Here is a 21,980-nt window from a genome sequence, read left to right on the forward strand (position 1 = left end):
TTTTGCGGTGTTACAGGCATGCACTACTGGTTAAGAAATGCTAGTTTCACATGAACCTGGATGTGGAGTAAATCTGCTACCGGGGACGGTGCGGAAGTGCAGTCTTCCTGTTAACTCGCTAGCGCAGTCCCTGAGACTCCATTTTTCTCACGGACAGCAGAGCAGGGAAAACGACAAGGTTACGGCAGTTTCAAGAAGCTAGGAACAGGTTGCGTCAGTGTAGTCCATGGCTTTCATGTTGGACCCGGCACCACTCACCACAACGAAGTCGCGGGTATGGCATGGGTGACTCAACGGAATGGATGCATGCATCTACAGCCGCGCGCTGTGGAGGTTGGTGTGCCATGGCATGCTCTACAAAGCATCTCGTGGCCTCTCTAGCAATGCTCATATCGCCTATATTGAGTGGGGTACAATCGGTACTGTAACAGGGTGTAGCACAGTCTTCATGCGGGTGACTACGCAGAGAGCTGGAAGAGGAGGCGGTGCAGGCCAGCCTCTGCCACCCCAAAAGGCGTCATGCCATGTTCTGCTTCTATCGCCGAGAGGAGCTAGTTTTAGTATGTTGCCAACAAAAATCAGCTTAGTCAAATGCCAAACAACTTGATCGCGACCGTAAGACCGTTATAATGATAGCTGAGACTTTACTGTATCCACAGCCAGTGGATAGGCCGGAAACAACTGCAATGGACCGCGCAGTGTTATTGACTGCAATGCTTTATACAAGTTCTGAATAGGGTGACACTTAGCTCCTGACTCAATACAACGTAGTAGAAAGGTATCGTTCTTTCAAGAAAAAAATCCCTCCTTCCCCAGCCTATGCCCTTTTAGAATTCACTTGATTGCCTTTAAGCCTGTCTGAGACTTCGACATTGGGGGTGAGTGACTGCTAGGGTGCGCTTGGCTGCACCCTTTCGGCACCAAGCATGCACAGCTAGTTGCGCGTGGCATTTAGCGCACACGCACACAACAATGTGTCTTCTTGAAGCAAACCGACAAAACCCTTTAACGAAAAAGACGTACAAACGGAAAATCCATCAAACAGTTCTTCACAAATTCCTTGTGAATACAACTCAAATAGTAGAAAGTGTGTACGTGTAACTTAACTCGTAACAGGGGCAATCCCCAAGCACTAATTGCATGCGTGCTGACTCATACATGGACGTTGCTTTACAGCCATAAATAAAGCTGCCTTCTACAAACCCTAGATTTGGTTTCTCATGGTTCCGCTTGGGTGTATTGGGGGCTCTAAACCCCACACTGGCTGTTTCTCCGCGCTTTTTGCGTCCAAGTGCATCACATGGCTCCGCACAAGATGTAAAACGACAATCTCCCCTAAATAGCTACTGTACCATATGAAGTAACTGACTAATAATCGTTCACAATGTATACAGCACAGAAGCATCTACATACTTCAACGGTTTGAAGAGAGTAATTCTTTTCTACAGTGCGCCATAAGATACTATGCAAGGCAGGAATGCCATGTCTTCTCTCTGGAAGAGGAAGGAAGAAATAAAGATATTTGAGGGAATGATGGGACTCTGCGTTTTGATAGCATATCTTAGAATTGAATAATGCAAGAGGAAGTAACAACCTGTCGCTGCAGCAAGGCCGGCACAGTGCCGCTGAACGATAGGGAAGCTGCATGTGCACTTGACACCATTATGGCTATGTAGTGGGGAAGGGTCATTAAATGTCATTTCCGTCTTTACCCTTGCTGCCCAATTCTTCAGACAGGCCTAGCACATGAAAGACACTGGCAACCGTAGCGCATAAGCAGCTCCTTGTTCATTGCGGCCCCTGATTACTCTCCTTCCTTGTTGTTTATTTCTTCTAACAAACTTCTCTCCGTGTGATTTTCCAGTGTCTGAGTTGTTTCTTCTCCCGCTTCTTCCAAGAGAGCAAGCCTAATATCTCCATAGCGCAAGCGCCAGGCCCCACCCAAAAGACTCCGAAGAATCTCAACGAAAGAGAGGACGCCCAAGGTTACACTGGGCAATTCTCCTCTAAAATTAATATCTCTCCGTGTTTGTGGACTGGCAGGGCTTCGGCACCACAACAGCAGCAGAAAATACCGCACTCTGGTGCAACAGGCACGGTAGCTGCAGCGGCTCGCTCGTCCATCCGCCTACAAGCAGCAGCATTTGAAATCCGGTTCCTTCAGCAGGAAAAAGAGGAAAAGGCTCACAGGGATTTTGTCTCACCTTTCTCCTGCGGCGTAGGCTCGTGCTGCATTCGTGGGGCCGCAACCAACAGGCCACAAGTCGTCAATCCCAACTGTATATTTTAAAGCTTGCATCAGCCATGGATGTGCACGAGTGCGAGGCTGCCACTGGCTGCCGCTTCTCATGGAACATGTGGCCACCTACGCGGGCTGAAGCACAACAGATTGAACTACCGTTGGGTTGCATGTACACTCCTCTGCGCGACTGCACCAAATTGCAGCTCGTAGAGTACGAGCCTGTAAGATGCAGAGTCAGCGGTTGCGTCCTGAACCCCTTCTGCTCTGTTGACTTTAGGTAAATACCCAAGGCCCTACTCCCTATTCCCTAATTTGCATTGCCAGTAATCTAGGTGGCATGTCTCTCCCTTTTGTCTGCTCTCTGGCGTTGTTTACGGTAATCCAAGAGGTTACGTTATGGCCCTTCGCAGTTTTCGGTGCATATCATTTCTTGAATTTGATGCTTTGAATTGGTATACTTTCGTATACTACGTATTGGGGTACGTAGATATTACAGCTGCTGCAGTTGGTCGCTAAGAGGTTTGTTGCTGATGTGTGATGTAATGCAAACTGCAGAAACAAAAGCTGGACGTGCCCATTCTCGCTGCAGCGGAACTCTTTTCCAAGCCATTACGCAGCTCACATCTCCGAACAGGTAATATCCACGTTTTCTCCTATAATGAACATGTATGCATTAATTCTAGATGCAAACGTATGTCTGCGCGCATATCTAGTTTTGCCAGTTAAAAGCTGTGTATATCAAGCTTTGTATGCAACCACTCAATGCCTGTAGCTGTAGGCTCCTCGGCAGGGCCGCGCTTGAGCCAGCCGTTGGGGAATAGCTAGCGACGTTTATAGTGATGGCGGTGGACTAGAGGGGAAATTTGGTGAGGGAAAGGAGGGACGAGGGCATGAGACAGCCAGACAAACGGGCAAAGACGCCAGCGAATAGCACGGGAAAAGTACATTAAGTGTCAGCCTTGCTGAAAGGAGGCGCGTATGTAAAAGCTGTGGTGGCAGATCCCGGGAACGAAACGACTTTGTGGGCAGGGATGAAGAGACGGACGGGGGCTCTCAATTCGAAAATGGGATGAACGACACGCTGGCATGCACTTCCGCCAGTATTGCTGCCCTTCCTCAAGTTTCTGCTGTGTCCTGCTGCTTGTATGCTGTTTCAGAACCTGCCTGCTGAGTTGTTTTACCCGACCATAGAGTACATCCTGCCTGCAAATTTGTCTCTGCCCGGCAACGCCGCCGCTGCAGCTGCGGGGGGCCAAGTGCTGCCACCTCCCCTGTTTGTGCTGGTGCTTGATACATGCGTTATCGAGGAAGAAATCGAGCAGCTTAAAGACTCCCTATTGCAGGTAGGCACTGAAGCTGCAATTAAGAGTGCAGCCGCTGATTTGATGGTGGTGTTCCTGCTACTGCAGTCAATGCTGTAAGATTGTACAGGTTGTTTTTCTGCTGGGCTTGGGGTCCTGTGGGACAACGACAGTACTTTAATTAGAAATGCCGAAGAGGAGCGAGGGAGCTGCACAAAAGGAAAAGGAAACAGACGGAGATTCAGCAAAGCATGGGTGGAGCATTGGCGGAAGAACTGCGCTAGAGATAAACGGATGGGAAGAGAGGCATACAGCAGGAAAAGAGGCAGAGAGTGGGAAATTTACAGTAGTAGAGGTGGAGAAGTATAAGGCGAGGGTCGCGAGCCAGTTGTGTCTCGTGCGTTTCCGTGGCATGCCTCAGGCTTTGGCACTGTTGCCCTCAGACGCCATGGTCTGTCTAATAACGTTCGGGGCAATGTGTATGCTCCACGAGATCGCGGATGCCAGCGAGTATAACAAAGTTCACGTTTTTCATGGATCAAGGGAGCCCTCTTCTTCAAGTGTAAGAGTCCTCTGTTTTGTATGACCCCCAATATCTACGGCGGGGCGAGTCAGAGAGGCACTCTGCACTATTGAACCACTCATTCTAGAGCTTCTGCTTTATCAGTGCTCCATCTATAACCTCTCCACATGCTTCTGTTTTACGTGTTCAACTGTGTTATGTTCCCTGCGTCCAGCTGCGCTGTCTTCACTTGCCGATCTGTGCTGTGTCGTATCTGTATTACCTTCCTGTCTGGCTGCTGCTTTCACATGCTACTCCCTCCTCTCTCTGCAGTTTGTCGTCTTTCTCCTTTCCGAGCTTACTTTTATCCTTCAGTGTCCTCTCATTTGGTTGTTTTTCTCCTTGCTCTCTGTCCGCTTCATTTGTGCTCACACGAACCCTACTTTTGCCTTTTTTTAGCAATGCGCGCTCCAATTCAAGCGTGTTGCCTGGAGGAGCCCTTTCACTCTTCGGATCATTCCTTTTGGGGGTTCTCGTGCCACATGCCTTTTATTGCGTGTGTTGTTCATCCTGTATCTGTATCCCTTCCATCCACTCGCCGCGGCCACTCGTATCAGTTCCGCTAGGTCTGCGTTTCTGTCCCTTGTCTGCCCAACAGATCCAGCAGCAGCTCGGCCTGTTACCTGGTTCTTCGTTTGCTGTGCCGCGCCATGGTAGCACCGGGACGCGCCACCCATTGCTGCAGCCAGCAGCTGCCCGTTTTATTCAGCCTGTAGGAGAGTGCGAAGCGAAGGTTTCTTTCATTCTCGAGTCCCTCACAAAGGAATACTGGCCGGTTCCTGCAGATTCTCGGTGGGATACCCTCGTGTTAATTTGCCCCTCCTGCTTGCACTTGCTCTGTTCAGCTGAGAGTGTTTCTGGGAACTGTCTGGCTTCGTAGTGTTTGCCGAGTGTATTTCGTCTCGTCTCCCTTTGTGTATTCGTCTCATCTGCACCTCCCTGTCTTGTCGACACTGTGCATTTTTCGGCTTTCCTTCTGCGGATTGTCCTGAAAGATATCCAGGTGTCGGAGACTTTGCAGCGGTTGTCAGTTTTTTTCACCCCGCGTGTAGTCTACCCCGTACTTTGGTGCAGAGGAGATAAAGTTGCTGCTGGTGTTTCTGCTGCAGGCCTAAGCGCTGCACCGGCCTCGCATTGTCGGTCGCCATCGCTTTGATTGAAAGCTGCTGGCTTAACTTGCCTTGCCGCATTCTCCTCTTCACGGGAGGCGTTTGCACCACCGGCCCTGGACAGGTGAGGTTTTAGTTCCACTTTCTATTCGTGTATTGGGGGCATCGAAGGCTGAAAGGGGTAGCTCCTAGACTTTATGTGCGCCGCCTGCGAACTCCCCAGTAGAAGGAGTTCTGAGGTACTTGCGCATAAAAACCGCCTTTCTTGATGTATTAAGCACTAGTGTCACAGCATCATCAGCCTAGTGTTTCCATTTTGATAGAACAGTTGGCAGTCAGCTATGCTCGCCTCGAATCAGTCGCCTCCTCTGTTCACGCCTACCTCCCACGCCACCTTCGTTCGCCCTCTTTCTGACTTATGGAGCCTCGATTTGTTTTCATCGTTTGCGCATGCCGTCTAGATGGGCGGCACGTGTTGTGTGCTCTAGTTCACGGTTTGCAGCTCTGGAACCCAGGCCTGTGGTGTGTTATTTTGTTTCAGATTGTTGATTTGCCTCTGGCTGAATCAATTCGCCATCATTTGGATCTACAGAAAGGCAATCAGAATGCGCGTTTCGTGCAAAAGGCTCTGAAGCTGTACACTTCACTAGCAAACAGAGCAGTCCGGGCTGGTTGTGCTGTTGACATCTTTGCCTGCTCGCTCGATCAGGTCAGAACTCCTCTGCAACTTCTAGCTAATTTTTCTTCTCATCGTGCTCACTGATTGCAGACTTTGACCTATATTCCGACTTTATCCTGCTCTTCCCTTCTGCCCATGGTCCCCACACTGTTTTCTGGTGGAAATTTAGCAGAGAGGGAGTGCATTTTACAACAGGGCAAGGGGCTTAGAAGACTTAGGTTTAGCTTTGGAGCTGGAAGGTTGACGGACTCGTAAGCTGGGGAGTCAGTGTGGATTATGGTAGAGGAAGGATGAACTTTCGTAGGAAATTTTTGTCCAGATGCTCAAGATGTGGAAATGAGGGCACCGTGTGCGAATGTTTAGGTGGGGCTGTACGAGATGAAGGTAATGCCAGAAAAGACTGGGGGCTGCGTAGTGATGAGTGACTCCTTTTCTCTAAATGTTTACAAAGACAGCCTCAAAAAGTTTTTGGAAACAGATTCTACAGGTAATATGTTTACACTGCCATTTCTGTATATTCCCTTTACTCCTCCGCTCCTTTTCACTACCTCTGTTTTTCATTGTCGCTTGCAAAGCGCAGGCGCTCAAGCACATGTGCTATGCACAGCAAAAAGATGGTCTGCGTAAATCTGTTGTCTGTTGAGTAGATAATGCATTTAGTGCATGTGGATGTTATTGAAAAGTGCACCAAGTACGCGCGTTTTGTTTTTCTAGAGGCAGGTCTCAACCATTCAACGAGCTCATTCGCTCCCTCAAATGGCCTTTCGGTTGACTTTTCGCCTTTGTTACTTTGGTGTGCATTCAAATTTTGTGTCTAGTGCGAATTTTGTGCACATTCCTATCGTGTCAGCTTTTATTTACCATCTTTCTCATTGCTTCTCGTAGGTTTCCTCAAAATGGGTTTCAACGCCCGAATCGAGGTTTTATGCAGCAAGGAGTTCAAAGTCTGCGGCGCCATCGGACCGTGCACCAGTAAGGGTGACAGTGATCCCCCGATCAAGCAGACCTAAGCCATAAGTTAAAGGCAATTCACTCGTAAATTCAGAGAAAAGGTCTCTAATCGTAAGCAGTGCGCTAGTGAGGTGCATCGTAGTCCGAACAAGGATAAATTGACATTGAAGGGGGCCTACTAAGCTAAAGGGAGTGCAGTTTTTTACCTCACCCCAACATTGCTCCTGCATGCTCTTCTCGTATTTAAGCTTCTTTATTGTGTTTAGGCACGGGGAAAAAAGGAGCTCAGGTTTCAGACATGACCGTTGGAGAGGGCGCCACCTGCGAATGGCAGGCAGCGGCAATGGACAAGGAAACCACAATTGCATTTTATTTTGAAGTGACCAATCAGCACATCTCTAATCTACCGCCTGGTTCGTTTTATTTTGATTAATAGTTGCTGATTGGTATCCATGATAGAGTGCAATAACTAGAATCATGAGGTGCTGTTTCTGGCCATATGTTTCCACATATAGTATGCTGGTCACTGTTATTATACACAGCAGCTTTTCGCAGCTGCACTTATTAGAATAAGTTTTAAAGTGCGCTTGCATCATGGGTAGTCTTTGCAATAAATTAGGATTTGTTAATTCTATATCCTTGTGCACAAACCTTGCTTCACGTTGTGTGAGTAGTCCTAGACTAGTTGCTAGGCCTGGTGTAAATGCAAATTTAAACTATTTTGATGCAGGTAAACAATCTTTCTTGCAGTTCCAGACTTCGTACATGCATCCTAGTGGCCGTCGCCGCCTGCGCGTCACCACGCTTTCCTACGAATTCGCTGACCAGAGTCCTTTGGATATAGCACCTGGTAAAGATTTTGTCTTTCTGCCCTTGACCATAGTTTGCATGATATGTGTATTTTTTTGGTATTATTTGACTTGCTCTAATTTAGTGCATTGCACAGTGTCCTGTTATAATCGATTCGTGCATGATATACATTGCTTATCTTGGTTCAGCTGCTACATTATTATATGTGCTCCCTCGAACATAATATTTAATACCTAGGTTTACGTTCAATAAGTTTTCATTTATCTGTGTGTAGGCATTTGTCTTGGTCTCTATGGCTCATTTTTGACCTAATAATTGTAGTATCCATCTGAAGTATGTGGGGCTACCCATATCTTAACTTGTATTACTCTAGCATACGTATGATTCGAATGGCATCACCAATGTTTACTGGTAAAACCACAATCCTTTTTCACTCACCTGCGAAATTTTTTACTATCGTACCCGCCCAGTGGCAATATCCTTGAAATGGTCTTCTTTTTCCTAATGCAGCATCTTCCCATGTGGTCCTCGGTCATTGGCTTCCCCCTACCTGTTTGTGTGCCTTAGGGTTTGACCAAGAGGCAGCAGCCGTTTTAATGGCACGCTTGGCGGTCTTCAAGACGGAGACGGAGGATACTTTGGACGTTTTGCGATGGCTGGACACAAAGCTCATCAGACTTGTCGCTAGATTTGCAGGTCCGTTTCTTCAAGAGGTGTTCAAATTCATGCTTGCGTAAGGGACGCATTCACCGTGCAAAAGATTCGTACAGTTCATCTTCCCGTATGTCTTGTTACGTGGATGTATGGGATACGCTCTGTAATTACATGTGAAACATTAGCATGTTATGTGTTCTCCTCCATGTGCGAACATATTTAAGACCAAACGCTGCATCTTGTGCTCTATAAACTTAGTTCTGAGTATGCACTAGATTAAATATTCAAGCACATGGAATATTAGAGAAATTAGATATTTGTTGCATGCGTTTACCAGACTAAACGGTTGCCCTCCTAAATTTCCTTCGTGCTTTGACAGTGGATCGAGAAAGCTTCCCATGTGGTCACCGGTTATTTTGCCTGCTTATTATTAATAATCCGCCGCAACTCTTCCATGGAAAAGCCATGTGTGTATTGTGACCCGAGCATGTTGTTTCTTGACTGGAAAACTGCAGACTACCAGAAGGACGACCCTAACTCGTTCCATCTGTCCACCGACTTCGCAATCTACCCCCAGTTCATGTACCACTTAAGGCGTAGCCACTTCCTCCAGACTTTCAATGCCAGTCCAGACGAAACAGCATATTACCGGTGAGTTCCAGCTAAGTAAACGCCCAATTGAAAAAACCCTAAATACTGCAAAACCGAGCGTACTAGTCAATCTGTTTCGTTGCCTGAAGCTATAAAAGTTTGTTTAGCCTACTCTTACTGGCTGAGGAAGGTATAATTTTGGATGCAAAGTTTACATGGGATCCTAGCATACGCCGTAGCTCAAAACCCTGTAGGTGAACAGAATTCTTGTTGTAGACTGCGCGAAATATGAAAGACTTTGGTGAGAGTGTAAATTAGCCTCAAGAGGCTTTGCTTTGTACCAGAGCAGCAGCGGTACTGCATCGTTCCTTGAAAGTTTGTGCCCTTCACCGGGTTGGTTTGTACCGCCTTCAGACCATTTTACAGAGTAGAATATGAACACGTAGGCTTTCGTAGGCTGGCCTGTTCTGAACCCCGTCTTCTGCGTTTCTCTGTTCCTCCATGCATTTTTGCAGTTCCGTCCTTCTGCGAGCTAGCGTAATAAATGCTCTGGTTATGATTCAGCCAGCTCTGCTCTCCTACTCCATCAACCAGCAGGGGCCTCCTCAGCCTGTGCTGCTAGATGCCCAAGCTCTCAAGGTGAGAGGAGAGTGCAGATGGAATTCTGTTTTTCTCATAATTACTTCGTTTGTAGGGTTGTTATGATGCATTGAAGCGAAATGCATCCGTGTGTACTGTAGAAGCGTAACAGCCTCTCGAGGGCATATGTCTACCGTCATGGATCTAATTAACGTTGGGGATGCATTTTCATTTTTGTTATGTAGCTCTTTCCAAACATCGTATATTTGCGTATTTGTATAAGAATGTTATGTGTATCACATTTTATGTCTTCACGCGCATGTTGATGCATCCAATTCTACTTGTACATACACGCGTGCAAGGATCTACTGAGGGAGAGACGTGTGCTGTACAGATACGAATGTGTCTGCGTCTTGCAATCTGTCTGATTCACTTCGTTTCAGCCAGACGTCATTCTGCTGATGGATTCATTCTTTCACGTTGTCGTGTGGCATGGCGAACTCATTCACCAATGGAGGGAACAGGGATACCACAATCTGCCGCAGTATGGAAACCTGCGGCAACTTCTGCAGGTAAAATGGCAGTTAGGGGGAACAGGGGGCGGTGCTGCTGTTACTGTAATTTTATCGTTTATTTTTGCTGAGGATATTCATTGGTCAGCTGAACATCGGATTCTTGAGAACCCGACTTCAGTGGAGGTGCGCCTTGTAGGGAGGCGTAGGGTAGACGTGTTGACTTGGGACGAGCAATATTGTGTAGTTGGTGCCTATAGGCAATTATTTCTTTTGCTTGCGTGCACTTTCGGTCCCTTCAGGCACCGGTTGATGATGCAAGTGTTGTGTTAAGTGATCGCTTCCCGGCGCCGAAATATGTACAATGCAACAGCGGGGGCTCTCAGGCTCGTTTCCTTCTGGCCAAGGTGAACCCCTCAACCTCTTATACACAGTCTGGGGGTGCCCAGCCACTGGGATTAACTGATGGAGGTGGCGATTGGTTCATCAACACAGACGACGTGAGTCTCAAGGAATTTATGGAACATTTAATCAGATTGGCAGTGCAAAGTTGATCCGAATACACAGCAAGCGACACGGTCATTATATGCAATTCTGAGACCGAATGATCTCAATCAGGCCATTTGGGGTAGAGGAAGTGTATGCTTTATCCGTGACCAGCTGTTGGTGCAAGCACAGGTATCACAGCTCGTGGTAATGGGCCACTACTGTGAACCGACTCATTTATCGCCTTTATACCTAAATCATTCCAAGTCAGTACTGCAGAGGAAACTCGCATGTATGGAATTACACAGTGTACAGATTTTCTAAGGGGCCATAGGTGATCTGTACAACTTTGGCGTCAATGTGTAAATCGAGCTTTTCAAACTGCCAACATTACGGCATCTGGATGCGCGTACATAATGAACGCTAGGAGTGGTAGTCTCATTGCTAGGTTCATACTGTACAATTCATGACACGTATTAACTGGGAATATTACGCGCTTGTTCTAGGCGTCCAATCCTTGGAGTAGCGGAAAAAGTGACCTAGGGAGTTGTCGGGTGCCGACATTGCCGGCTTTCGGGATTAAATGCGCCCAGAAGTCCAGCACAGAGGCTAGGAAAGTTGCTTTTTGGTTTGCCATGGAGTTCATAATTCCCATTTAGGTGTGATGTATGCGTTACCAAGCGGACGAGGCAACTGCGTCTCCCACCTTCACAGCGACTCCACCCACGCGACATAGAGAGCCTGACACCATGTTTCCCAAATGTTCGCCGGAGAGGGTTTTGCATCATCGCAAAGTATCTTGAATAAAATATAGTCACTTTAAAGGATATCTTAGTTGTCCTTTTATATTCTCCGCTTTCTGAAGACTTCGGAGGGCGCCCGAATAAGCCAGCCCCAGAATTCTTGTGTGCACGTGCAAGGGTAACCTCTTTAAGTCCCTAGCGGTAATTGGAACTGTTCCTCAGCGCAGCTTCATGAAAAACTGGTGACAAAAGGGCCAAAAAACGCCGAAGCACCAGTAATGCACGGAGTGGGGTTCGAACCCACGCGGTCTTCACGACCAGGGGAACTTAAGTCCACCCCCTTAACCACTCGGGCATCCGTGCTACGCCGCTGCCTCACTGTATTCTTCTAAATTACACTTGACCATCCCCAACGACACCCCCTTCAGAAAGGCTTTCAGGCAGCCGCTTGAATTGTAATGCAGACGCTTATTGAAATGCTATAGAACAGCCCCTTCCATCGACCGTCATGCCGTCAGCAGGGGAATGCAAAATTGCAACCGGTAGCCACACACAAAACTCTTTCGAATATTGCGAACCTGAACAGCTTCTTCTGGCCTGCACAGTCTGGGATAATGTGCCTGTCGAATCTTATGTCGCAATAGCGGGAATCCGACAAATACACGAAAATATCGAAGCGCCGAAGGAGTTAACAAAGGCAATGGATAAATGGATGGGACCCGCTTGCTACACCGGGCTCAGTTATCCAATGTGATGTATGTTCAATATCCGCTAACAACCCTATGACTCCGCAACCTCCTCAGTTGTGCCCTGCCTCTGCTTTTCCTTCACCATATCCACCAAGGGCCGTTCTGCAAGCTCAAGACGGCGAGTTACTTCTTCCTGCGCAACCCCACAAGGGATACAATGCCGCAGCAAACCGTCTGCAAAGGGCCTATTCCCGGTGGTATTTCACCATTGGAAAGTCAGAGGTCAAGTTCTACCGATAGCCGAATTCTGTCGTTTGACCCCTTGCAGCTAATCTGAAGAGCATATGGCATCAAGAATAGAAGCTTCAAGGATACGTTGAAGTCACGGCTCTCCGCAGAGGTACCAGAAAACGCACTGTTTTCATGCTCATAGAAAGGCAGCAGTTCTTTTGCCCTGTGTACTGCAGGCACTCAAATTGCTGGCTAGGTCCATAGCATTCATTGTACGTACCTCGAGAAATTCACAAACGTTTTCTGAACAGAGAACGAATTCGCCACTGAGAACTTCAATGACAAATCCGCGTGTCTCATTCAGTTGTAGCAAAATTTCCATCGTTGGTGGGTCGCTGTGCAGAAAAAAAGTCAAAATCGATAGGGTCAGAATGACACAGCCTTACTTTACCAGCTCTTGCTTTACGGCCTGCCTCTGCATCTGGCGTAATAGCTATTCCTGAAGCTGCGCGCCATTCCATGCGGTGCCTGCAGCTTTCCAGAACGACCTGATTCACGGCTAGATATCACTACGCATATCACAAACTAGCAAGGCTAGATGCAGTGCAAGCCGTAGTCTGAGTGTAGCTCATAATGTTTCTTCAGCAAATTGCCTAAGGGCGAACCGCCAGCATGTTTCCAGTTGTCAAAGACAGCACAAAGTAATGAGTTCACGCCGTATAGGTACGCAATATGGATACTTCCAGCACAGAAGCACTATTTGGCTAAGAAAAGCAGAGGCGCTCAGTTTACATGCTACATCGGATCTCCAACTTACCATTGCACGACGACACCCTTAATGGCGACCACCATCCTTATCAGACGTTCCCCTCTTTAAATCAGCAATCAGAAGAAGTACCTAAAAACTAGAGAATACTGGGAAAATGACTGCGAGTGAACCGCCGGCGGCGCCAGGAGCCCCCACTCCACTTGACGACTGGATGACAGAAGGGTACATAGCACGCCACCAAATTATACAAACACCACAGCCACAGCACTTCTAGAGGGCAGTACGCTTGGAATCTGGAAAAGAATCCGGCAGAGATACCTTGCTTTCTTTCCGGAGGAGGGCCAACTAGAAATGTGCGGCCACATAAGCCGAGCCCTTTTATGCAATAAGGGGAACGTCAATAACTTAGCAATTGAATCAAATTCGTGATTAAAGAACAAACGGAAGTATTAACGAGGCCTTGCTGAGATTGGGTGCTGAAGCTGGGGCTGGCTCTGGACAGACCTGCATGGCAACAGATCAACACGCAATCCCTTTGTGCATTCGTCTCATGAGTCCATTTCTTTCTAGTTAATATACTGTTTAGCTCACGTATTTGAGTGTGGTCATCAAGTTTTCGACTTCGTTATATGCATGCTCGTGTCCCTCCAAAATTTGCTCGATGCTCCTCGTAAGTAAGCTTGTAACAATCATCAAGTATACTGCGAATTACGTGGCTCGATGAAACCCACTGGACTTGGACAGAACTACACTAGCTGCAAGCTACTGTAAGAGGTGCATACGATGCGATGAATGATGACAATGACGCAAAACTGGCGGTATCACGAATGGGTGATGCTGCGGGGTCAGCTAGGCTTAGGGACTTTATACTGCACTAAGTGTATCGAACAACGAATTGGTGAGGAGCTGACTGATTTATGTGTGTGTTACTTAACCTGATTTAGTGCAGGGTAGTGTTAGCTGGATACAAAAAGGCTCCACGTTGGGTGCGGTAGATATAGCGCCCCATGTAAGGTCTGCTTAGAAATACACATAAGTTCCGACTCAACACGAACTCCGTTAGAATTTATTCAGTACTTACCAAAAACGTTCCCTCCTTCCCGTACCCGCACCCCTCAGAGTCCCTCTCACGAACGTAAAAGGCTAGTTAAGATGTGCGCAAGTGCATCCTTTAAGCACTCTATGTATTCAGGGCTAGCTGCACATAGTTTCTACCGCACAGCAACAATGCGCCTCTTTGTATTTATCTAGCAGTACTCTGCAGTAACTGATAGAAACCATCCATTAGTCAATACCCTACTAATTCCTAGGTAAGTATAACTAATGTATGATTGACTGTTTGCACGTATCTTAGCCTGCACAGCTAAACGCTATGCGTATCTAGCTCTGAATACTGGGAGTGCTCAGAGGGTGCACCTACGCGCACCCTAGTTGGCCCTCTCCAGTCGTGTTGGGAAATCCGAGGGGCGCGAGAAGGGGATGCAGGGAGTTCTTTTTAAAGCAATAATTATTTTTATACTATGTTTTCATTTAGTCAAGTGCTCAGTGTGTCCATAGTAAGACTGTAAAGCGTTAGAGCTTGCAGCACCACATTTTTCGATGCAGCTCTTCCCCGCTCATTCACCTGGATGTGGATGCAGTAAAATTTCAGCTTTCCCTACCATAGTTGTCTGGCATCGAGAAAGCTTTTCGGCAATTCAACGGTCTGATATATCTGGCGAAAGTCTGGAAAAGCTCCTCTTGTCGATGGAAGCAAACGATGACACGACACATCTTGGGGCGGCACAGGCACGTGCAAGCTGAGGAGAAAGCAGAAAGTTACCAGCCGGCGTATCATCATTGGTATCGGCCGAATATTGTCACTAACTGTGACATTGATACAGCGCTGACCCAAAATGTACGACGGTGGCTAGAATGGATGAGAAATCGAAGGCTTAAGTATCCAGTGGGGATGCGCCTCACTTTGTACACCAAGATGAAGGGCAACGCGTGCTTTTCGTGGCATGTTACTAGAGAAGGAAACGATTTGAAAAGGGCTCTATTCATCTGAAAAGAATTCACCTGCCTGCGATCATCACTACAGTTCAAGCCCTCATACACACATTGACCCATCCATTTATTTCGATAAGCTCAGCAGCAAACTTTGGGCGAATTGAGAATATCAAAGCAGGGAGCTCCATCAATATAGCGGTAGATCGGGAAGCACAAAACTTTGGCTTATAAATGCCATAGCGCAAAAACTTAGCTGCTTTTTCAAATGCATTATCTCAGGTTCACCTGAAATGTCAAATCAGATGGCTGCAGGATGTCCGACCAACGTGGCTTCCTAAAGCTGTAAGAAATTCGAGGCTTCAAAAGCAAATGAGCCTAGCCCCTGTCTCTCTGGCTGAAAACGAACAGTGGAATCGGTACTTAGAACTCACCGATGTCCGAGTTGTGTCAAGTAGCCGTGACCCGAAGAAGAAAGCCAAAGGGAAGCTGTGCTCTCTGACAGCCTCAGAGACCCCATCAACGTGCCTGCTTCTGGTATGGTATATTGGATACATGATCCGAAGCTGCAAGCGCGTGTTAAATGGAATAAACGTGAATAAAGGACTAGGTCCGGCGGAAGTGGTTTGTCTGGGCAGGAAGCAAGGTGAGAAAAGAAAATGGAAAGCCCCGACGCAGGTTGCGGCACAGTGAAGGAAGCTGTAAGTGATAGTCACAGTTGGCGGGCCACCACGAGTGAATTCTGCGCAGGTAAAAGCTCACAGGATTCGTCAAGAAATTTCTGGCTTTACTGTAGGCTTCTATGTAAAGTGCCTGTTATCCAAGGAAACGGCACAAAGCTGCAATTCGCCTACTCACTCTTTAGCCCAGTGCGTAAAGCTCAGGCTTGCAGAAGGACAATGTAATGCGAGCATTCGAAAGCCCGCTGCAGTTAAATGCTTTTCATATCGAATTCAAAGTCCTATAAGCTTCCAGGACTACGTTGTTGGATCCATGCACATTGATGTAATCCTAGGCGTGTTAGGGCTGACCCAGTGGGGGGGGCGCGGGTTACTGTTGCTGCGCCTTGTAGAGGTACGTGTGTCAATAAATGCTAGGAGGAGGCAATTCATGGTCCCGTCCGCAGCGCTGACTCCACCTATGGTTAGCAGGGTGAAGTCAGTGCCAGAGTGCTCACCAGGGCTGCCTCGTCCAGTTGTCCTAGTGCCTCTGCGACTGACTAATCATGAGCAACCTCTTTTGTAACAGAAACTTTGAGTGAATATACATATGAGGAGCAGCAAAAATGGGTAAACGAGGAATTCGTGGTTGTGCTAAATGATGACAAGCTGCCAGTTAGCTTGTCACATGTCGGGCGTCCAGCGCATCATATCGAGCTCATCCCTGGATCAGCCCCAAAATATGTTTCGCGGTATCAAAAGGCATCCACAGCATCAATACCCGATTGAGCTGCAGGCAGATGATATGTTGGAATGGTCAGTGGCAGGAATCGACCAGTGTCCTAGAGTATCACCCAGTGTTGGTGTCGAAAAAGAATGGGCGGTGCGGCATGTGAGCTGTCTTCCAATTCCTAAACAAGATCGCTCTGAAGCGAGGAGCTTACGATGCTAAGCGAACTACTTGTCACACTACACAGATCAACAGTCTACTCGTCATTCGACTTCACAGAAGCCATCTTGACAGATCCCCATTCACCCAGATGCTATATACAAAACTGAGCTCTACACTCGCACTCGCAAATCTAGTATGCTTCTGTGCCGTTGAGACCGTTGAGACCCCGGTCACACTGCAAGGCCAAGTGAATAAGGACCTACATAGGTATTTTAAGGTGGACTGGATGGTCGTATGCATGAAGACGTCTAGATATTTAGCCAAAGCCCCCAAGAGCACCTCCAACAGCAGCGGTGGATGCCTCATCTCTTTTGGAACAGGCAGTGGCATGTACACGCAAGTATTTGCTTTATGGAAGACCCTCAATTGTTCCATGCCTCTCAGCTGCAGGAATTGACCCAGATTCACACGGTGATCAAGATGTGACCTCGACTATTCTGCACCTGCAAGGACGTTGCGAGGTTTTTGTGGGGCTTCATCCTATTACCAAATCTGCTATTCCTTTATTCGCTCGTAGCATGGCACACTTGACTGATCCGCCTAAAAGTACAGCTATAATGAGTGACTTGGAGAGGGAAGGCTGATGCCCCAGCAAAGGAAGCTGGCCACCCGCCTTTGAACTCCTGATATACTAGCGCTGCCCGTTAATGCGCGTCACTTCTTCCTTTCAAGCAACTTTGGGCGTAATGGCTGGTGCTTATCTCTATTAACAGCTTAAGGGTTTCTTCTGAACACAATATTGCCTGACGGTCCCATCGCTTTACAAAAGCCCAGCAGAGGTGTCCAATGTGGAAAAGGAAACTCTATAGGGTGTGATAGACAGAGGAAAAGTCTTCCACACTATTTAAATGGACGCCGTTTTACTGTCAAGACTGACTAACAGTTGTTATTGCACCTTATCAAGAGTTTCCATGACTTAGATAATCCTAGACATGCTCGCTCCATTGGGCCCCTTTGTGCAGCGCGCCTTCAGAGTGAAGCGTGTTAACGATATAGCCAAGGTGGTGTCCGACCCGATCCCGCGACGATTCAGCGTTTGAGTGTTGTGCTTCGCAGCCGCCCTCTCTGTGATGAGTCACGCTATCTAACAAAATTGCATGCATCATTTGCCCTGGAAGTCTAGATAGTACTACGGCAGCATTGCAGCTCTAAACTACAAATGGAGCTACCTTCATGAAGCAAACTTTTTGCCAACTGATTGAGGGCGCAGCACTTTGTATCCTGAAAGTTCACGCAGCACAAAAGACCTGAGCCAGCAAGAACCTCAGAAAAGAGGAACTTGCTGGCGGTGTACTGCTTTGTGTGTCCCCTCACTTCATGCAGCCGCACGAAACAGACAGGCTTCAGGCGCTGTAAACGTCGATTGGTGCAGAGGCAACCTCAGGTATGTTGTCCTTACACATGGCTTCTGCGCCTATAAGGCAAAGAAATCGAATATGCTGCATGCGCCGGCTGTATCGATATGCGGGCGTTGCTCTACGAATGTTGAATGCACTGGCTAGTAATTAGCTAGTGTGTACTTAACTGTCCATTACACATTTTGTTTTCAAGATGTAACGGGCCAAGCTACACATAACCATTTTCTACCGTACTGGTTAAACTTAATCAAGATTTAGTCGAGCGTTGATTACTTGGAATTTGTGTTCATGTATCTTATGTATTGCAGAGTCCTATAAGCTAGATGAAAATGTCAACGTCTTGTGCGTGTGCGCTAGGCGCCATGTGCATCTAGCTGTGGATGCCCGGGGTGCTTCGTGGGTGAAGCAACGCGCATCCTATCTCTCCCTCTTTTTTCTAGAGACTCTTAGGGGCGTGGACAGGGGCAGAAGAGAGCTATTTTGAATACGCTCAACAGATCGCGATTTCTGTATTGACTCTGGAGGCAATCGCGGAGCGTGGTGAAGCAGGCCACTCCTCAAAGAAGGCTGCTTGTAGCGAGCGTTAGCTGTTTTGACACTGGTGATAGTTCCGCGAATGAATTTGAAAGCCGCTTTTCGTTTGGCATGTCCTGATATCTTCTGCGGCGTCAGTCAGTTCTTCCAGAGGTTGTATTCTCTCCAACACCACTCGAGTTGACGGAGTGGGAAGCGCAGCAAACCAGTAAAAACGAGTACATAGTAGCGTGGCTTCAAAGGATGCTCACTCTTCTATGAAAAGAGTTGGAGCCTGAAATGTGGCTAAATATTTTTTTGAATGTTTCTTTTGCTTTTCCGAGGGAGAAATCGGACGCGATTTGCCCCGAGATCACAAGGTTGTGAGCGTTCGCTTAACAGAGATAGATCAAGTGCTATTACGTGGACTCTCATATTAGTTCATGCATTGGCAAACAGCTGGTTCTAGTTAGACACACACAAAAACCTACACCTTGCGTGGTAAAATGAAGCGTTTCATCACGCAAATTGTTGTTTTATTCGCCTACATCCTAAGAAAATACAACAATATGCAGAATAATCAAAGACTTAATCGTCCAAAGGTACAACAGTCCTTTACAATTCACATTCCAGTGTAGGGAAGCCTTGCTCATCGGGGGGGAACCTGGCACGAGATTACCAAATCGGACTTTGTTAGCTTTGGATTCACCTTTACTCCAGATGCTTTCTCTACAGAAGGCAACCATAAAACAAGTATATGGCATATTAACCGAGCTTTGGTGGCTTAAAGTCTTCCATCAAAGCAGTATTGTGCCCAGCAGGCAAAGGAACGCTGCACTGCACCCCTCACATGCATATCTACTAGTTGAAGTAGCGATTTTTAAAGTAAAAATAGTTCATGAAGGAAGAACCAGTGTGTCAAGAGGACCACTGCCATAGAAGGCTCCAAGCTTGTCTTGGTGTTTCCTCCCGGTGGGGTTGGTGTTACAACGTGCAAGCGCCCTCCTGAGGAGGGCTTACACTACTGTACCGATTCTTTGCAGATTTTTTATAGCTATAAGGGTGCACCCCGCACGAATGAGGGGAATGCTATTTTGCGGATGAATCGCCATGAGCAGGGGTGTCATGAGCTTTTCACTGCCGACGGGCGGACAGGCTGTAGAGTTATCAAACGGTCCTGTTGTTTCGTGATACGATCCAGGCCATATTTCGTGATGCAGTCCCCTTCACTGTTAAAAAAATATAATTGAGTCTTCTCAAACGGTGAAAGAGGCACGCGGCTTACAGTGGAAACATGCTTATATCATTCTCTCAAAATACATTCTGTTCTCGACGCACCGGCCCCACGCCCTAGAGGCATGAGAAAGAAGCTTGCCCACGGTGGTAAATCTTCCGTGACAGCGCCGCACTGGGGGTTCCTGGACCCCCGCATTGAGCCGAGTTCTAGTGGTTCTGGGCAGCCGCTTTCGCGTCAGTTAGGGTTCCCAGCAGCCAGGTTTCTGGCTGCGTCACTGTTCAATCCGAGCAATGAGCTCTACTATACAGCAGTCCAGACCAGTCCAAGAGCAGCAGCTTCAAGATGCGGTAAGAGCAGAAATTTGAGACAGTACTTCGACTGATCAATGCGGTATCTTTTCGGGTGTTGCCAGGTCATTTCGGTGGCGGGAAACTTCAAACCTTCATGTCTGAGGAGTGAAAGATATGGAAACTTCGGATATCCTTTTTGCTGCGAATTGCTCTCAGGGCGAAGATCTTCAGTCGGGCCCGCTCAAGCTTGAGCACTTGCTGGCCAAGGGACTTACAAAAAAGGACTTAGAACTCTTGAAGGAAGGTGTGCAGTTGTAGAGGGGGAATGTATGATAAATGAATTCATGCATTGCATCCGTTTGGTGTTCGCACATGCAGGTATTTGGATGGGTGGGATAATGCGGCTCAGGAGGTCTGCACACAGTGGAATGTGTCGCCTTTGCTCCTGTGAAGGTGCTTCTGGGCATTAAGGGCATTAGCGAGCAAAAGGCGGCAAAGTTAAAGCAGGCAAGCAAGGAGCTTTGCAGCCTTGGATTTTGCTCGGCACAGGAGTACCTGGAAGCACGATCTAACCTGATTCGCTTCACGACTGGCAGCGTGCAGCTTGATGCCCTTTTGAAAGGTGGCGTTGAGACTGGAAACCTGACGGAGCTGTTCGGCGAATTCAGGACTGGAAAGACTCAGCTATGCCACACATTAGCGGTAACTTGGCGGTCTTGCCCACGGAAATGTTCATAGTCTCTAGTGTCCTTAGCTCTAGTTCATGTTTTTTTTCTGAACAGCTCGATGCTTCTGCCAAGAGGCCATTACCCTTGCGCCGCATCAAAGGCATCCAGCGCCCTTCCACAAATTTCAATGTCCAGATTTGCTGAGGTCTAAAGCTCTTCATACACTGATAATGACACTTCCTGATTTGGGGTCTCGAGTTGCTTCCTGCTCAAATCCTTTCGGGTTACTCTGCTCAGTGGAATCTCTCAGGATGTTTGGTTTACTCTCAGGTGTCTTGCCAGTTGCCGGTAGAGCAAAGCGGTGGAGAAGGTAAATGTCTATGGATAGATACGGAAGGAACTTTCAGACCCGAGCGCATCGTGGCCATTGCCAAGCGTTTCGGGCTGGACCCTAGCGACTGTCTTGATAACATCGCTTATGCTCGAGCTTACAATTGTGGTAAAGCAGGTTACACTTCTAACAAAAAAGATTTAAAACAGGAATAGCAGGCAGCAAAGTGCCTTGAAGGCTCAACGAACAACACTAATTGCCCCGCCCTCCCCGGTTTTATCTACGCTGACGTGAATAGGATGTGCACCAGTACGTGTTAACTAGAAAATGATAAAACGTGGTGTATATCGTCTCTGTTTTGTGCAATCAGATCATCAGCTGGAGTTGTTGACCCAGGCAGGCGCCATGATGGCGGAGTCTCGCTTCGCCTTGCTGATTGTGGACAGTGCGACGGCATTGTATCGGTCCGAGTTTGCTGGTCGTGGGGAGCTGGCAAACAGACAAATGCACCTATGCCGCTTCATGCGGTGCCTGCAGCGAGTTGCCGACACGTACGGAGTGGCGGTGGTAGTAAGCAACCAAGTCGTTGCTAAAGTAGACGCAGGCCCCTCCATGTTCAACGCCAACGAGAAGCTCCCTATCGGGGGCAATATAATGGCGCATGCTAGTCAGACACGTCTGTACCTCAGAAAGGGCAGAGGCGAAAGCAGAATCTGTAAAATATACGACAGTCCCAGCCTTCCAGAGGGAGAGGCTGTCTTTGCCATTGGGGAAGGTGGCATTGGTGACTATGAGGACAACTGACTTGACTGTGAGCGACAGCTGCTCGTAATATGTTCTCCATGTAGCAATCCCAGAAGCTGCTGCTGTCGTATAATGTTCGAGACTTTGTAGACTGCTGCTTGTAATAAAAGGTGTACCCGGTAGCTCGAACGCCACTACGCTGTTGGCGAACAACTTCGGGGCGCGGGAAATTGATGGCATTACTGGCACAAGGCTACTGATTAATCCCTTTGCAGTTGGATTTGGCTAATAGTTGATCCCGGTGACTATGGAGTCTATAGCAGCTGTACAA

General features: G+C 47.7%; 3 protein-coding genes and 1 non-coding gene across 4 annotated transcripts; 2 read left to right on the top strand and 2 right to left on the bottom strand.

The window, feature by feature from the left end:
• Positions 1-2,304: 2,304 nt before the first annotated feature.
• Positions 2,305-10,544, top strand: LOC34619635 (protein transport protein SEC23). The gene is made up of 16 exons (XM_026334905.1): positions 2,305-2,519; positions 2,798-2,876; positions 3,400-3,585; positions 3,965-4,105; positions 4,704-4,897; positions 5,215-5,338; positions 5,756-5,923; positions 6,257-6,380; positions 6,779-6,865; positions 7,111-7,257; positions 7,575-7,694; positions 8,222-8,350; positions 8,824-8,959; positions 9,415-9,538; positions 9,922-10,050; positions 10,293-10,544. Exons 1-16 carry the CDS (start codon positions 2,305-2,307, stop codon positions 10,542-10,544), a joined length of 2,355 nt encoding a protein of 784 aa, XP_026190690.1.
• A 954-nt stretch (positions 10,545-11,498) lies between these two features.
• Trnal-uaa lies at positions 11,499-11,582 on the bottom strand. Its single transcript has one exon. It is a non-coding gene; the product is annotated as a tRNA-Leu (tRNA).
• Positions 11,583-11,999: 417 nt separating this feature from the next.
• On the bottom strand, positions 12,000-12,991 carry LOC113146708 (general transcription and DNA repair factor IIH subunit rtf-1-like). Its single transcript, XM_026334882.1, has 3 exons — positions 12,957-12,991; positions 12,420-12,534; positions 12,000-12,101 (listed from the first exon to the last, which is right to left on the bottom strand). The coding sequence occupies exons 1-3, from the start codon at positions 12,989-12,991 to the stop codon at positions 12,000-12,002; spliced, it is 252 nt and encodes an 83-aa protein (XP_026190667.1).
• A 6,915-nt stretch (positions 12,992-19,906) lies between these two features.
• On the top strand, positions 19,907-21,709 carry LOC34619637 (DNA repair protein RAD51 homolog A). The gene is given in 5 exon segments (XM_026334907.1): positions 19,907-19,963; positions 20,123-20,210; positions 20,316-20,608; positions 20,905-21,160; positions 21,243-21,709. Coding segments are annotated over 5 exon segments (1,161 nt in total).
• Positions 21,710-21,980: the final 271 nt, after the last annotated feature.

This window comes from Cyclospora cayetanensis, unplaced genomic scaffold, assembly GCF_002999335.1.
Source record: "Cyclospora cayetanensis isolate NF1_C8 unplaced genomic scaffold, CcayRef3 CcayRef3_contig_52, whole genome shotgun sequence".
In the NCBI taxonomy this organism is placed as follows: Eukaryota; Apicomplexa; class Conoidasida; order Eucoccidiorida; family Eimeriidae; genus Cyclospora; species Cyclospora cayetanensis.

Bases quoted from the DNA above. Each gene is read 5' to 3' on its own strand.
- LOC113146708 (XM_026334882.1), bottom strand. From the start codon at position 12,991: ATGGTGGTCGCCATTAAGGGTGTCGTCGTGCAATG. The intron at 12,535-12,956 runs GTAAGTTGGAGA...TTTTCTGCACAG, and splicing joins AAGGGTGTCGTCGTGCAATG to CGACCCACCAACGATGGAAA. The intron at 12,102-12,419 runs GTACGTACAATG...GGGGTTGCGCAG, and splicing joins ACGTTTGTGAATTTCTCGAG to GAAGAAGTAACTCGCCGTCT.
- LOC34619635 (XM_026334905.1), top strand. From the start codon at position 2,305: ATGGATGTGCACGAGTGCGAGGCTGCCACTGGCTGCCGCTTCTCATGG. The intron at 2,520-2,797 runs GTAAATACCCAA...TGCAAACTGCAG, and splicing joins TTCTGCTCTGTTGACTTTAG to AAACAAAAGCTGGACGTGCC. The intron at 3,586-3,964 runs GTAGGCACTGAA...GGCATGCCTCAG, and splicing joins TTAAAGACTCCCTATTGCAG to GCTTTGGCACTGTTGCCCTC.